General features: G+C 50.6%; 2 protein-coding genes across 2 annotated transcripts in view; one reads left to right on the forward strand and one right to left on the reverse strand.

The window, feature by feature from the left end:
- LOC147700900 (C-type lectin domain family 2 member D-like) overlaps positions 1-9,056 on the reverse strand; it is a 79,451-nt gene extending 70,395 nt beyond the window's left edge. The window contains exon 1 of the mRNA XM_086928535.1: positions 8,811-9,056. Within this exon, the coding sequence (XP_086784661.1) occupies positions 8,811-9,054 (244 nt within the window). The 5' untranslated portion in view covers positions 9,055-9,056. The remainder of the gene's footprint in view (positions 1-8,810) is intronic.
- A 1,863-nt stretch (positions 9,057-10,919) lies between these two features.
- The window catches only part of LOC147700901 (uncharacterized), a 242,391-nt gene continuing 237,803 nt past the window's right edge, over positions 10,920-15,507 (forward strand). The window contains exons 1-2 of the mRNA XM_086928536.1: positions 10,920-11,931; positions 13,114-13,215. Coding sequence (XP_086784662.1) covers positions 11,424-11,931; positions 13,114-13,215 — 610 coding nt within the window. The 5' untranslated portion in view covers positions 10,920-11,423. The remainder of the gene's footprint in view (positions 11,932-13,113; positions 13,216-15,507) is intronic.

The raw sequence follows: 15,507 nt of genomic DNA on the forward strand, positions 1-15,507 counted from the left end.
GGGGTGGCCCTGGGAGAGCCGGTGTCTGGGCCCTGTCATGCGGGGAGGGAGCGAGCCCTTCATGGGGCCTGTCCAACAGCCTTCATATGGTGTTCAGACCACATACCTGCGATCTCAGAGGACATGGGGCGGGGCTAAGTGTCTGAGCAGGGAACAAAGTTAATGTGCACTGGAACTCAGTGTGCCTGCACGGGAGCTCTGTGTGCCTGTAAGGAGGGATTGATATCTACAGTGTGACTCCTGCCCAGCATCTGGGGCGCTGCCCCACACTCTTGACACACACGACCTAGAACAGAGAGTAATGGTTTTCTGCTCTGATGGAATTAGTCAGATGACCCCACACCTGGGGTTTCCATCTGGTGAGCTCTCTGAATGGGCAGCCTCAGTTCCGAGCCAGACCGGGGCAAGAAGAGCCAGGCAGGAACTGTCATCAATGGGAGAAGAGTGCTTTCCATTCCTGGCTCCGGGAGCCGGCACGGTGCCTGCAGACCCCCACAACTGGCAGGGGCAGTGCAGAGCCTGACACAGCCCGCAGGTCCACACAAGGGGCCCCGGTCATGCTCGGACAGGAAGCTGCAGCAATGCTGCAGATGTGCACGGCCGTAAAAAAAGTTCAGCACTGACTTACTGAGCAGGACAACACCACCCCATTCCGACAAGCCATCTACCCTGTTAAAAAGACAAATGTGCACTCCAGTGGAGCAAGCTACTTACTGCTGGGAGTCCTCTTCGGGCCGCACTTTGTGTGCTGCAGTCGTCGCAGGAGAGTGTCCAGGCATACACAGTCCTCTTCCAGCCGCGGCCCGTGGAAGGAGTTGCGGTGGGGCAGGCAGGCGGGGCAGGGGAGGGGCAGGGTGGGGGGTGATAAACACCGGAATATGGATGATTGCAGATAAGTAAACAATTACATTAATAAAACGAATTTCGTAGCGCGCCCTGCATCGAATTTTGCGATGCAGGGCACAGAATGAAATTCGTTTTCTTAATTTAATCGGCCCGCCCACTAATCGGAATGCCCGCATTGCGGCGAAATTGCTGCAGCGGTTAAGGCGTTAAAGCCATCTTTAATGATCTTTTACTTTCTGGGTGAACAGAACACCTGTTCTTTGTTCTACTGACCCCTGGGGCCTTGCGCAGCCCACACCATTGCCTCCAAGGACTACATTCCTAAAGGAGGAATACCTCAACAAAAGTCTCCTCTCACATACCCAAAAGGAACCTCTGCTCCGACAACCTCGCCCTAGCAGAGACCTTACGCATCCGCATGACCAGAGCAGGTGGATGAGCCATCTAATACGTTGGAACAAGCTCCCAGTCAGCATCAGATGCTCCCCCACTCTGCACACCTTTAGGAAGAGTCTCAAGACATGTCTCTTCGACTGATTCGGAGCTGAAACACCCCATCCTTCCCCCAACCCTCAGCGCCTTGAGACCCTCACGGGTGAGTAGCGCGCTTCACAAACACTTGATTGATTGATAAAAATAGCTGGGCATGGTGAAATCTGACTCGCCACAGTGACGGGCGAGTAGATTTTTTGTGGCCTGTCATCATCATGGGTATATTCTGATAGATTTAAGTTAAAATTACTTGTTAAGATAAAATCAGAAGATGCAAATTGGAAAAATGGGTAGACAACCATGGTGTCCAGTTAATCAACCAATGAATCTCTGTTTTGGAGATGAGTTAATATAAACATTTATAATGAAGGATAGTTGTTTGTTTCCTTGGACAACATTTTAAAAATTGACTTAAAAAAACTTTGACAAAGGATGCAAAGCTTCATGGTTGTACTAAATGTCAGCTCCCACCTTTGGCTGGGAGTCTGGTAACTTACAATTCAACAAACCACAGATTTAAGAGAGGTGTTGGGTTTGTGTGTAAAACTATGTTTTATGTGACTCTCTAACCCTCTCCTTTATAGGTGAACATAAGAGAATATTCTCTCCAACAGCATCACAAAATATTTGCTCCTGCAGGCGATGCAAACACACAGAATCTGACCAAGATGGTACATCGATAATGACAGCTCCCTGTTAGTGGCATGAATGTGACTTTGGAGGCGATTCTTGAACAAAAATTATGCAGAAGTAAAGAGAACAGAGCCTGTCCGCTCCCCACACTCCATGCCTCTTCCTGACGAACACGTCCTGGGTGGTTTCTAGCTTATTTTTCTCTGACCCCTGCATCTGCTTTGAGAAATATGTATTTTTTCTGTGGATACAGGAATCTTTCAGTGAGGAGGCAATTTATGAAAAGGGAATTGTGACGTGTGGGAAAGGAATTTCTAACCTCTGAGCTTGGGCGATTTTAGCTGATTGACAGGGTTGTCTGAGGGGGGCGACTTTGTTTAGAAGAAGGATGGGGTCTGAGTATTTGTATGTCCCACCTGATGTTTCTTCCTGTGTTTTGACCACTGACCTCAGGGTATTCGTGGATTACACAATCCAATAATGTTTCCTGTACTGATTTAATATTTCCTGCATCAACATTATAATGTGCAAATGTATTTGAAAGCATGCACATGCATTGCCTGGCGTGATGAGTGTTCAGTACAGATTTCTAAAGGGGTCAACAAGTACTCAAATTGTCATCCTACAGTATGAATTAGTTGCGGTAGAGACCTGGTATGGAAACTAATGTGATGTGTTAGCCAGAGGAACCTCCATTAAGGTGTTTAAGATCCTAAGCATGCTAACAGATTAGGTATACAGCTGATACTAAAAATGCACAGAAGGCCAACACAGCACAGGAAGTTTGAAATGGCAATTATAACAGCTAGCTGCACCACACTGTTCTAAAATTCCAGAAAAATAGGTTGCCAAATATATTTGAAGTAAAAGTTAGAATGGATATATTTGGGCAGGTTCAAATTGAAGCAAATGAGTACATTATGGGCATGAAGTAATTAATCAGAAGTCCATAGCACCATCACTTCTGCGTTTTAAAGGTTTATAAGTAACTGTAGAGACGGGGCCCTACCATCTCGAACCTTCACTCATGGACCACTCTCTCTTGCAGAGGCCGCCGCACCCCCCCCCCCCCCGCAGGGGGGGGGGGGGGCGGGAGGCTCATGGGCCGGCGCCTTAACCCACGCCGAGCCCCAGTGGAGGAACCGGTTCTGGGCGCCCAGAAGCGGCAGGAAGACTTAACACCTCACAAGGGAGCATCCTGTTGTCACCAAGGAACCCCCAGCCAATAGGGGGTACGGCATGGTACAAACCCCCCAATGGGGTTCCAGCTGCACGGAACGGCAGAGCAGATGGGGGGGATATAAGCCACCGCTTCCCTCAGACAGCTCCTAATTTTCGTGGAGCGGGGGAAGCGGCGCACCTGAATTTTTGGAGCGTTGAGAGAAAACATGTCCACCCGGGTTGTCGAAGGTTCCAGCCTGTGGACTCATGGCGCCGCAGGGAAGGCGGTGGGAGATCTCCCCAAGCTCCACGATGGCGGTAGGAGAGGAGTGCCGCTGCGAGTCCCAGCCAGTGGCAGAGATGGCGAAGCGCGCAGATCGGGGGAGCGCCCAACGACCATCGACGGAGGAGGCATGGAGTGACCCCTGACCAGAGAGCCTAGTCCGTGGATCGGAGGTCAAGCCCCCCGTTTTTGGGACCTGCACGGCCAAGATGCACGCAGCGTAAGAGAAGCAAGAGGCTCGTAGCGCCAGCAACGATCCGGCAAGAAAACGACGACGACGAAGTTCACCCTCAGCATCCCCCCCCTCCCTCCTCCCCCCCCGGACAGTGAGGGAAGAGGCCCTCAACTTCGGCAAAGAATCAGGCGGAGCGGAGGAGGTGTTGGCGAGGTAAAGTGTGAAGGGGGGGTTTAAGCGCTAGCTGCAGCAAAGGCATGAATGAGTCACGGCATAAACGCAGAGATCAAAGTATAAGGTACTGGGCGGTGGAGCCCGCAAAAGGGGGCGAAGTGTGCTGATAACAGTGATTATTTAAAACGGGAACTTCCGAACAAATGCTTTTCATACGCGAGGAATGTTCATGGTGTGCTCTGCAGTCAGCACGTGGTAAGGTAGATAGCATTTTGCAGCGTAACACTAGGGCCGAGTAAGGCCTGGCAGATACGGCAGCTTACGCGCTTGGAGTTAGCGATGTGCCCAGGATCACACAGAGCGGCCAAATGAGAGGCATATGGTTAAAGGACAAAGACCCTCGCTGAGCGGCAGCACGCTCCTCATAGGCAGCTTTACAAAGGCCGCTAGTGAAATAGAAGCCCGGGGAAAGAGTCGGCTCGTAGTCAAGGCGCTGAGAGACGCGCAATATCCTGATCCGAGCTTTGAAGAATGCGTCCGTTTCGGCTGCGCTTGTAAAAGAGCACCGCCCTTGGGTGAATTTGAGCATGAGTGGCAACCAACCTATTGCGACCAACTAAAGCAATGATGGAAGTGCCCCGGGTAATGCCGGGGTGATCGGCACATGTAATGTAGAGAGTGCCCCGGGCGAGTTGTGCAAAACGGGCTACGATCGGCACAGTTAATAAAGAAAGTACCCCGGATATCACGGGGTGAGACCGGCGCATGTACTTGAGAAAGTGCCAGTGATAGTGTTTTTTATGGAAGACTGTTCGCGAACAGCTCAAGCAATGTGGGAAAGTGCCCCGGGTAGCGTTGTTTTTAATACAGGTCGTAAACAGCAATGATAGGGGCTGACCTGACGATGCGCATGCGTGGCAGGCTGGTAAGCCCATCATGCAACATGCACAACTGCGATGAGTGGGGTCTCAAGAAAGGCCGAAGGATGTGAAGCAAACGGGGGGCAGATAGAGCTCCTATTTAGACACGGTCGGTGTGGAAAAAGAGCACTGATCGCGTACGCCGCATTGCGCTAGAGGATGCTCAATGCCAGGGTAGAGCTCGATCTGAGAACCGCCATCACGACATAGAGGTGGCAAGAGGCATAACAAAAAAAAAAAAAAAAAACTTAAGGGAACATAACAGTCATCGAAGACTACAATGTCAAGCTGGTAATCATGCAGAGACTAAACACGACTGGAAGGGTGATAAAGTAACAAGCTGGCAAAGCAGTTGCGTTAGAAGTGTCTGCTAGGGCCGCCGCACCCCTCGAAGGAGGGTGAGGCGCAGGGGCAAGCCCCATAACTTTTGAGCCACCCGGAAGCCAAAAGGGGGAATTCCGCGATTCACAGCCTTCCGCCAAATGAAGGGGAAGGCACAGTGGCGCCAAGAGGGCAGCCAATGGGCACGGAGAGCGGACTTCGAACACCACGGACACCGCAACTGACCTACGTCGACCCGGTGCCATGGCGGAGAACACCAGGATGATAGCACACTTGTGTGCGGCGTCACAAGCGCTACAGTGCGTCAGGTTTAGGAACGCCGTCCCAAGTTAACTGATGTTAGACCAGTCAATGCCGTATTTGTCCTTAAATGCGTTATGACGTGGAACAAGCAAGAGAGCGATGTGTCTAAATGTATGATACCTTACTTGCGCGGGTCACGGGGCCAGTCTGTTAAAATAATAGAAGTTGTCCCCTGGTAGAAATTCCTAGTTAACCAGTTACGGCATTTTCTATTAAACCAACTATGGCACAGTAATGTACCTGGTTCATATATATTGCTTGACCCAACACTCCTGTCATTTCTAATCATTGGCAATAGAAGTGTTCTGGCGTAATTTAAAGATACTACGGCATCCGCCGCTGTAGAATGGAAGGCGGCGTGAGCTTTACTGAGGATAAACCTCACTAGTCGGCGGTGCATGTTTGGGTGTGATATTGCGCATCACTGAACCTTGCAATTGTGACCAAACCAGAAATAAGTGGATCTCCTCAAGTGCACCCATAAGACTCGAGTAACACGCTAAAGTTAATGACTCCACTGGCAAAAACTCTAAGCTGCGGCTGAATCTTTACCCCAGTGGTGCCCACGCTACATACACGTGCCTTAAGCGTATTATTGGTATCAGCGTGCCAAAAGGAAAAAACTTAAAATGCATACATCTACTGGTACAATGCAGAAGTTAAACAGTTTAGTTTGACAGCTATAAGATGTACAATTATATTCATCTGTGTATGCACACACAACGGAATCCAGTCAAATACGGTGTAACCGATTATCAGCAATTTCAACAGAATTCACCAGACATGAAACATTCAATAATATCGACATGCCTGGAATTTAGTGTCACAAATTGGTCACACGGTGCCAACTTTCTGTAACCATATACTCGGCTTGTGGGAGCATAGAGCAGGTGCCCAACGAGGTTGCGCAAATCTCACGTAGTTTTCTTTCATGCATTTACTGGGATGTTCAGATCAATTGTTGGCGTGATGATTCCGCATCCCGGCGCTAAATATCAGATGCTTAGTGCCAGTGGTACGGCATGTTGGTTACCGACCTCTCAAGGAGGAAAGGCTGGGCTAGCCTACTCGGACGTTAAAGGGTGACTGTGGAGTCAAACCCAAATCACACTAATGGCCACAGGAATCCGCGTGGCCACTAGACCCAGGCACAGAAGCAGAAGCTTGCCAGCACCAGGGTGCCCATCCCCACCTGGGCAGTCACTTTGCCCCAGGGGCACACAGTCGTGCAGAGGGCGGATCACGACTATCCAATAACCCGTCACGCACGGCCCACCAGGAAGCGAATGCTTTAGGTCGACCGGCAACAGCATGGGGGATGGGTGCAAGTGGGCAAAAACTACAAAAGGAAGACGGTGAGTACAAGAGAGCATAGGGCAACAAAAGGTAGCGAGTTGGGCCCAACTCCTTGGAGAAGCTACCCCTCCCTACACGCAAAGGGCGTGGGTGACCAGCCAAATGGTGGTCCCAGAGGTAACACGACAATGAGGACTACCAAGGATCAACGAAAGAACTGGTTTGGTAGGCGTGCCATCTACGAACTGAATGTACCACGATATTGATCTGCACAATATGATGATTGACATGTTTATGACCCAGATATGATTTATGACAATGAAAACGACATGTATGATTTATGACCCAGATATGATTTATGACAATGATGATGACATCTATGATTTATGACCCAGATATGATTTATGAAAATGATGACATGTATGATTTATGACCCAGATATGATTTATGACCACGGCAATGGCATGTATGATTTATGACCCAGATATGTTGTATGACATGTTTATGACCCAGATATAATTTAGGGGATATTGTGTTGCCATGTATATGACCCAGATATGATTTATGATCCCAATAAAACTGCGGCCAACAACCACCACAACAACTACGACCTGGTTGGCTAAGTTATTGGGATGCCTGGGGTATGGGTCTTGGGGTAGATACTTCCCCACGGTTTGGGGGAGTGTGGGGGTTATTGCAGAGGCCGCCGCACCCCCCCCCCCCCCGAAGGGGTGGGGGGAGGCTCAAGGGCCGGCGCCTTAACCCACGCCGAGCCCCAGTGGAGGAACCGGTTCTGGGCGCCCAGAAGCGGCAGGAAGACTTAACACCTCACAAGGGAGCATCCTGTTGTCACCAAGGAACCCCCAGCCAATAGGGGGTACGGCATGGTACAAACCCCCCAATGGGGGACCAGCTGCACGGAACGGGAGAGCAGATGGGGGGGATATAAGCCACCGCTTCCCTCAGATAGCTCCTAATTTTCGTGGAGCGGGGGAAGCGGCGCACCTGAATTTTTGGACCCACCCACCCACACCTAGGAACCAGCAGTCGTCGCAGTGCTGGACAGCAACACAAACATCGGCGGGAATTGTTACAACGGATGGCTAAGGAGACACACCAACAGGGCGGTGTGTAGAAGTAGGCCACTCATTTTGGGATGCCGCACAGCAGGGTGAGGTGGCCGGACCAAGGAGGGGAGTAGCGAACGGAGACGGCGCTCGCGGCCCAGACCCGGCCGGACGGCAGGGCACAAAAAGGTAGCGAGTTGGGCCTAACTCCTTGGAGAAGCTACCCCTCCCTACACGCAAAGGGCGTGGGTGACCAGCCAAATGGTGGTCCCAGAGGTAACACGACAATGAGGACTACCAAGGATCAACGAAAGAACTGGTTTGGTAGGCGTGCCATCTACGAACTGAATGTACCACGATATTGATCTGCACAATATGATGATTGACATGTTTATGACCCAGATATGATTTATGACAATGAAAACGACATGTATGATTTATGACCCAGATATGATTTATGACAATGATGATGACATCTATGATTTATGACCCAGATATGATTTATGACCACGGCGATGGCATGTATGATTTATGACCCAGATATGTTGTATGACATGTTTATGACCCAGATATAATTTAGGGGATATTGTGTTGACATGTATATGACTCAGATATGATTTATGATCCCAATAAAACTGCGGCCAACAACCACCACAACAACTACGACCTGGTTGGCTAAGTTATTGGGATGCCTGGGGTATGGGTCTTGGGGTATATACTTCCCCACGGTTTGGGGGAGTGTGGGGGTTATGTGCCACGAAGGCCAAGTCAAGGAATGGCGTGTCCAAGTTGGGCGTATACAGCAGCCACAGAGAAATTCTTTTACAAATAGCTCATTAGGTCGAGGACAGAAATATTTCTCATACGATGTTTGAAAACACTCACTTTTACTTTTCATATATTGCGATGCACTACGGGGAAACTTGGGTGCGTTTATTTGTGTGTATGTTCATGTTGCTCTCTTCACGGAGGTGCGTCCAGGCTTAGTGGGGCTAAACCCTACGTCCCCCTTCCAACAACCAACCCCACACACAAGAAAACTAGTAGGCGCCCACCACAGCCTCTCTTGGACGCACAATAAGGGCGGGGGTAGGTCCTATGGGGGTCGGGGCACTTACCGCAGCACGGGCTTGGCTCTGGATTCTTCTGCTTTTCCCCACTGGGTCCCTCCAGCAGAGGCAGCTGGCCGGTCACAGGCTTGTCACCCCGTCCCTTGGGTACACGGTAAGATGTCACTAAGGACTCCGTTACAGTCAAGAGCTCTGCGAGGTCTTTGAAGAGGCTTCGGGCGGCCCCCGGGAGTGGTTTCTGATCTACAGTCAGTTTGCGAAATGTCAGGACAGAGCCGTGTGCGCTCCTCATTCGCTCTGCATGTTGTATAATGCGGGGCGGGGGGGCCTGCGACGTGTCTCCCTGCCCCGCGGCGTCTCCCCCCTGCCCCGCGGCTTCTCCTCCCGGCCACGCGGCGTCTCCCCCCGGCCCCGCGGCGTCTCCCCCCGGCCCCATGGGGTCTCCCCCCGGCCCCGCGCGGTCTCCTCCCTGCCCGATGGTAGTAATGTAACGTCTGAGGACAGTCTGTCCTTCCGTCCAGAGCTGTGAAAGGTCTCTCGCTAGCCTCTGCTGGGCCACAGACCCGTCCCCCTGACTTGCGGTGCCCCCTCCCTGCCCCACGGACACAGAGTTAAAACTTGGGGTCTCTCCATGGTGGTCGACGAGCCGCTGGACGGCCCCATCCCAAGACCTCAGGGCAGATTTAATTGCAATCAAGAGCGCTTCGAGTTCCCTCGAGAGGCGCTCGGCGTCCCGAGCCGTCTCACTCTGCAGCACTTCGGCTGCTGCCCGCTCTAAGTTTATACGGTAAGATTTTAGAACCGAGAGGTCGTCGTCGGGTGTTGAATTGATGAACCACACATCAATCAAGTAGAAAGTGGCGTATCTACAAGCATCCGACAATCTCACCAAGAAGGCCGCTTTACTCAAGTACTCTGCAAGGGTTGCCCAGCGGCTGCGGTCCGCCTCGCAGAGCAGCCCCAGGCTTGCTCCGTACAGATTCGAGGCGCAGCCGTGCGCGGCGCTCGCCAGCTGCAGGGCTTCCGTCAGGATGCGCCGGGAGGCATCGGACGTGACAGCCTCGATGTCTGGACTCTGGAGAGACTGCTCTGCAGCTGTCAAGGCCTCTGTAACTCGGGTCAAGAGGAGCGGGACGGGATCACACCCGTCACCCTGCCCGGCCGGGCCCCCCAAGGTCAGCTTTTCTGTAAATAATTCCTCGTCTTCCCACCACCATGGGCGGATGAAGAAAGGACTAGCCCAGCAAAATGGACTCAGCCATGAGAAGTAGTCTTCTTGCTCCTCACACAGAAAGTAAGATGTCCGGGCGGACTCTAGTGCTTCGTTCAAGAGCTCCTCCAGTGCTGCCAATAGGCGCTCGACGACCGCAGACGTGCCACCCCGTCCCAAAGTTGCAGGGTAAAATAGCAGGAGGAGCACTTGTTTACTCTCTGGTAGCGCCGCACAGCGCCCAGAGAGTCGCCGGGTGAGCGCAACTCGAGCCCTCTGGACAGAGTGGCTGGCTGCTAATAAGAGGTCTCCGAGTTCCATCAGGGGACGCGTCTTGGCCTCAAACCTCTCTTTGCGTTCCGCGTAAGATATACTCGGAAACCCGAAATATTCACTCTCAAGCATCCGTAGGGCTGTGTATTCGCTCATCTCTGCCGTGCGCTCTCTCCCGTCGCTGTCTCTTCTCGTTTATATAGCGCGCTCTCGCCTCTGTCCTCACTCCTCTCTTCAAAACCTTACCCTCCTCTTTCTACACCGCGCAGTCCCCTCCGCACCCCGCACGCTCTCTCCTCCTCTTTGCCCTGCTCTCTCTTCTAGTACCCTCCCTGCTCTCTCCTCGTTTCTGCTTGGTTCAAGTTCGGACTCTGCCCGGCGCTCTCTCTTCTTCCCTCACCCTCCTCTCCGCCTGCTCTCTCTGCCCGGCTCTCCCTCCGTCTCCCCCGCTCAGTCTCTGCCCGGCCCTCTCTCTCTCCCGCCCCCTCAACGGTTCGACGGTTTTACTGTAACTGAGCTGGGAGCGCACTTCTCTAGAGCCTGAGGCGGCGCGGGCTCTGATTGGCTGACAGCCCCTGTCTCCCATTGGTTGCAGATGCAGATGTGCGGAGCCGCGGACACCCCCAGCGCTCCTGCCATTTGGAGAGAGGCAGCTCCGTACCTTCAAAGCATTCAGAGGAGGAGAGCGCGCGGGGCAGAGAGAGATAGAGGGGGGAGGAAAAGAGGAGAGAAGACCCCAGGGGCAGAGAAGAGAGGGAGGAGGCAAAGAGGAGACCCCAGGGGGCAGAAAAGGTAGAGCGAGCGGGGCAGAGAGGAGAGAAGACCCCAGGAGGCAGAGGGAGGAGGCAAAGAGGAGACCCGGGGGAAGAGGGAGAGTGTGGTGTCCTGGTGACACGTGGGGTAGCGCCACACGGGCAGGCCTGCAGCAGGGGAGGGAGATTAAGATTACTCCACTCTTGATATCACTGTATGGGCCAAGTCCGGCTCGAGCGGTTTTGCGCCCGTTGATTTAATTCTTCAGGGTGATGCCTGCTGTTATAATGTAGTGTGCGGGCCGGGTGGCTCCGACACCCCAGAGAGGAGATGAGCCAGCGCGGGGTATAGAGGGCACCATATGGAGCAGAAAGGAGCGCTCCAGCGGAAACGACAGGACACAGCGCGGGGAGAGAGGATTCACCATGGAGTTGAGAGATAGCGGGAAACGAAATGAGACGACTTTGGCCAACAAACACCTCTTGAAAGAACTTGGAGACCAAGACCTCTTATTTATAGGGAGGGAGGGTGTCCAGAGGGATCGAGACCGCCGACCCGTGAAAAGGTATGCAGAGCCATCAGGGGGCGCCACCGGGGGCCGGGGTGACCCGTCTGCAGCCGCCCAGCGCCTCTCGGCAGCGCCTGAGGAGCACTTGAGCGAAGCACACGAGCTCGTGCAGAGCCCACAAGAATCCGTCCTAACTGGGCATCAGACCGAACTCCGCGAGGCCGCGCGGCGCAGCCGGGGAGACCTCGCGGAGCACTCAAGTGAGGCAACGTCCTCAGTGACATGTTTAAACACGGCATCGGGAGAAGACCCCACGGGACGGGACCGGGCTCTTGCCCATCCTCTCCTAGGGTGGGGCGAGGTCGCAGACCCCGATAGAGGGGACCAGGAGGCACACCAGAATGAAGAGCGAGCCTCGTGCTGCGGTAAGTGCCCCCCCCCCCCCCCTTTAAGGATCTACACCCCCCTCCCCCCGTGGTGCGCTCCTACTGATATGTAGACTGGGTCTGGCGCGGGTGCAGTGTCACAGGGCAGCCAATGGGTGCGGTCCTTGGGGGTCACAGGCCGCGCTGCACGTGTCTCCTCCTCAGAACCCCCCCCCCCCCCCCCCCCGCACCCCTCTGCACCGAGTGAATGCAGCGTGAGCCCGACCGTCCCCGGCAGGAGCCTTCCACATGCTGACATGTAGCCCAGGCCACAATATTTTAGAAATATCGTTTTGTCAATGACTCACTACGTGTTACATTTTGGACGACCTTATACGAACATATTTTCCAACAAGTCGAAATCATAATGCTTACATGCTATAGAATATTATGTTATGTCTTCTTTGTGCACGTTTTCTCTCCAATACCCTTTCTGCTCACCTCCCACCAACACTGGCAGATTATACATACTCGGTTAGTTTAAATTCCACATATTTCATATACACTTTTTGTAACATGTTCTTATTACGACTCTGGTATTTGCTTTGTATTTTATATGTAATCTGCAGTCCATATGTAATGCACTTGGTTCTATTGTAAAACGCTCTTACACATTCGGGTAAAGTATGCTATGAAAACGCATAAATAAAATAGTAATTTGGTGTATACTAAGTAACGGCATTGAACAAAATGTAACAATATTTGTGCACTGTAAAGAACTTCCAACGCTCATGGAAAATACACGGTGTAATATGAACTATAACATTAAATACTTGAGCTCGTCGCACGTGAAACTCGCACTTTATAATTAATTGATCAGTTATGGTTTATCGGCGACAACCGTGCCCAGTTAAAGGGCCCCGCAAACTTCAGCTTGAACCCCTCAAGAGTACAAAAAAAAGGACGGAGTACCATGCCGAAATCCCCCCCCCCCCCCCCCCCCCCGATATAATTATGTGGCACTGCACCTTGAATGTTTCAGAAGTATTCTTCCCGTCTGTGTATTTTAAATCGTAACAAGACAACTTATGTCTTTGGTTTCTGCTGTCGAAGATCTAACTACTCTGGACAGTAACATATGGGTATTTGCAGTACACAGCTACAACACAACCACTGCCTAAAAAATATTCAGGCTTTTTTTTCGTTGCTTTACCTGGGTGTACGTCTTTGATTCTTTTGTAGATCACGGGCGTTGGACTATCTGTCGGGAAGGACAGATCAAATACCCGGTGCTGAACGCTGTTTTGCTCCTTGTTATAGCAGGTCTCATTGTGTACATCGTAGGTGAGTTGCTGTTTCTTTAGTTGCCCCCTATACGGGCTTTCATTTTATGAAATGCACTTTTAGTAAACATCGCACATATACAATATTTGTAAAAAATTAAGGAATCAGACATGTATGCAATTTGTTTAACATGGTATTTAAATAATAGTACAGCACAGCTCCCCCCCGTTCCCCCCATTAAAAAGAGTACAGAGGGCGCTGTTCTGTCTGAGGCAAATCCGGTGTCCGATGACAATTTAAACCATTTTTTAAAATGCCGATACTTAAAAATCGATGCCAAAGAAGACCTTCCTTGAATATGATCATCTTGCTACCAACCCTGTCCACCGGGAGAAAATAAACTGCAAATCCATTCTCACGATGTTTACTTCTTCGTTTCCGCGCCATATCGAAACACGCCAAAGTTAGCAGGAAATGGGCGGTAACATCGGGGGCGTATCTCCTTCCCCCCACTACCCCCCCCCCGCCCCCCACTAAATCTATTCTCTGGTAAATCGTTGGTTGCAGGTGTTGTATACACGGACAACAACGGCAATTGTTTTCCAAGCAGTATTTGGTTCTGACCATGGCTTCAACGGTGGCACTTCTACTGGTAATTCATAATTACACACACTCACCTGTAAAGAGGGAATTCTGTTTATTGTTGCAATTAATTAAAATCCCAACAATATATTGCAAATTACTAGAAGAACAGGTACAAGAACACGATGTTAACAAATTTGACTACGCTAAGATGTAAAAAGTAGTATGGTGCATTTCTGTACCTTCACAGACAATTCCTCAGTACATTTTTTTAGATACCGCAAAGAAAAGGATTAACTACCCTTGGTAATCTGTTTGGTTTATCAAAGTGCAGGCACAGATTCACTGCTTGTACACGATCACCGTGTTTCATAAAGTCTTGCCATAAGCAGGGTTGGATTGGGATTCAAAATCGGCCACAGCACGCAAAAAAACAGTGGCCCACATTTGCAGATTGCCTTTCCTCAAAACGCTGCTTCGGCGAAATTGTATTTAAATAAAAAAAGTCAGGGGTGGGGATACAAAATACACGGATTCGTTTAAACTGGTGACTGAAAACAAGTGAGGCTGTTCGGATACAACCAGCTGCCCTGTGGTTGTTTGAGAGCATGGGCGTCCTAGGGTGACCAACTGGCATCGTTCCAAATTCAGGACAGTGGGTTTAAAAATTCAGGACAAAGGGTGAACATTCAGGACAAAAATTCAGGACAGAAGGTCAAAATTCAGGACAGAAATTTCAGAAAAAAAGTACGTTTTCAGACACTTCAGAGGAGGTCGTACAATAGTGTAAAAGTAAGTAAATAGACAACCAACATAAGTACAAGTCAAAATACGTTTATATTAAGTTGAGACAATCGTGCACCTCACCATTTTGGTATGTACACAGCTTTGAGCAACTGCGCCGGTCTTTTTGTGGTATTTCATATGATATTTTGTTTACAGTTTGGGGTTCCTTTGATGTGTTGTGCCACCCACACTGCCGGGAAGGCAGAGGCCTTCATTACTCCCCTTAACCAAAGACCTCCTTCTGCACAGATTCCGTCACTAACTACCTCCCATGGTGCCCCTCATCTCTATATTGGGGTACAGTCTTTGCTTCCATTTACACAAAAACACACGGTGTTCCGTCTATGGCGGTAATACCAGAAGTGCTAAAACAGATTCAAAATGAATTCGGTCCAGAACCCGCTTTAAATCTAGGTATGAAATTACTGAAAGACTTCAAGCAGGTCACGGCTATATTATTAGCCAACGTAAAGGGAGAAGCAGCATCTGTGGCGATCCGCCAGAAGTTGAGGGAAACAGATATAAAAGATCCTGTGGAGCTAGCAAAAATCATAGAAAAATGCTATGAAGAATTAGGTAGAGACAGCTTGGGTGGAAAACCAGTTAAGCCCCAACTGCTCGAAAATCCTGAAAAATTATTTATTAAAAATAATTTAAACACTCCTAAAAAGAGCTGGGATGGAAATAAACAATCCACTCCCAAGGAAAAAGTTTTCCAGTCCAGAGGAAGGTCTCCTCGACGGAGGGAAAGAACTCCGACTCGAGAACGCCAGTCTCCCCAACGGGAGCCCTCTGAGAAAAGATATAACCTTAGAAATAGGGATAATCTAAAAAAACCTGATAGATATCAAAGTATTGATACACGTCCCTCTAGATCTCTTCCACAGAATTCGGAAAGAAGAGGACGGTCAGACCCAGGAGAGCACACCAAGTCCAAAGACAAGGAACCTGCTCAAAATAAGAAATCTCAATTTCAGAAAAAGA

The sequence above is a fragment of the Lissotriton vulgaris genome, chromosome 7, assembly GCF_964263255.1.
Source record: "Lissotriton vulgaris chromosome 7, aLisVul1.2, whole genome shotgun sequence".
In the NCBI taxonomy this organism is placed as follows: domain Eukaryota; kingdom Metazoa; phylum Chordata; class Amphibia; order Caudata; family Salamandridae; genus Lissotriton; species Lissotriton vulgaris.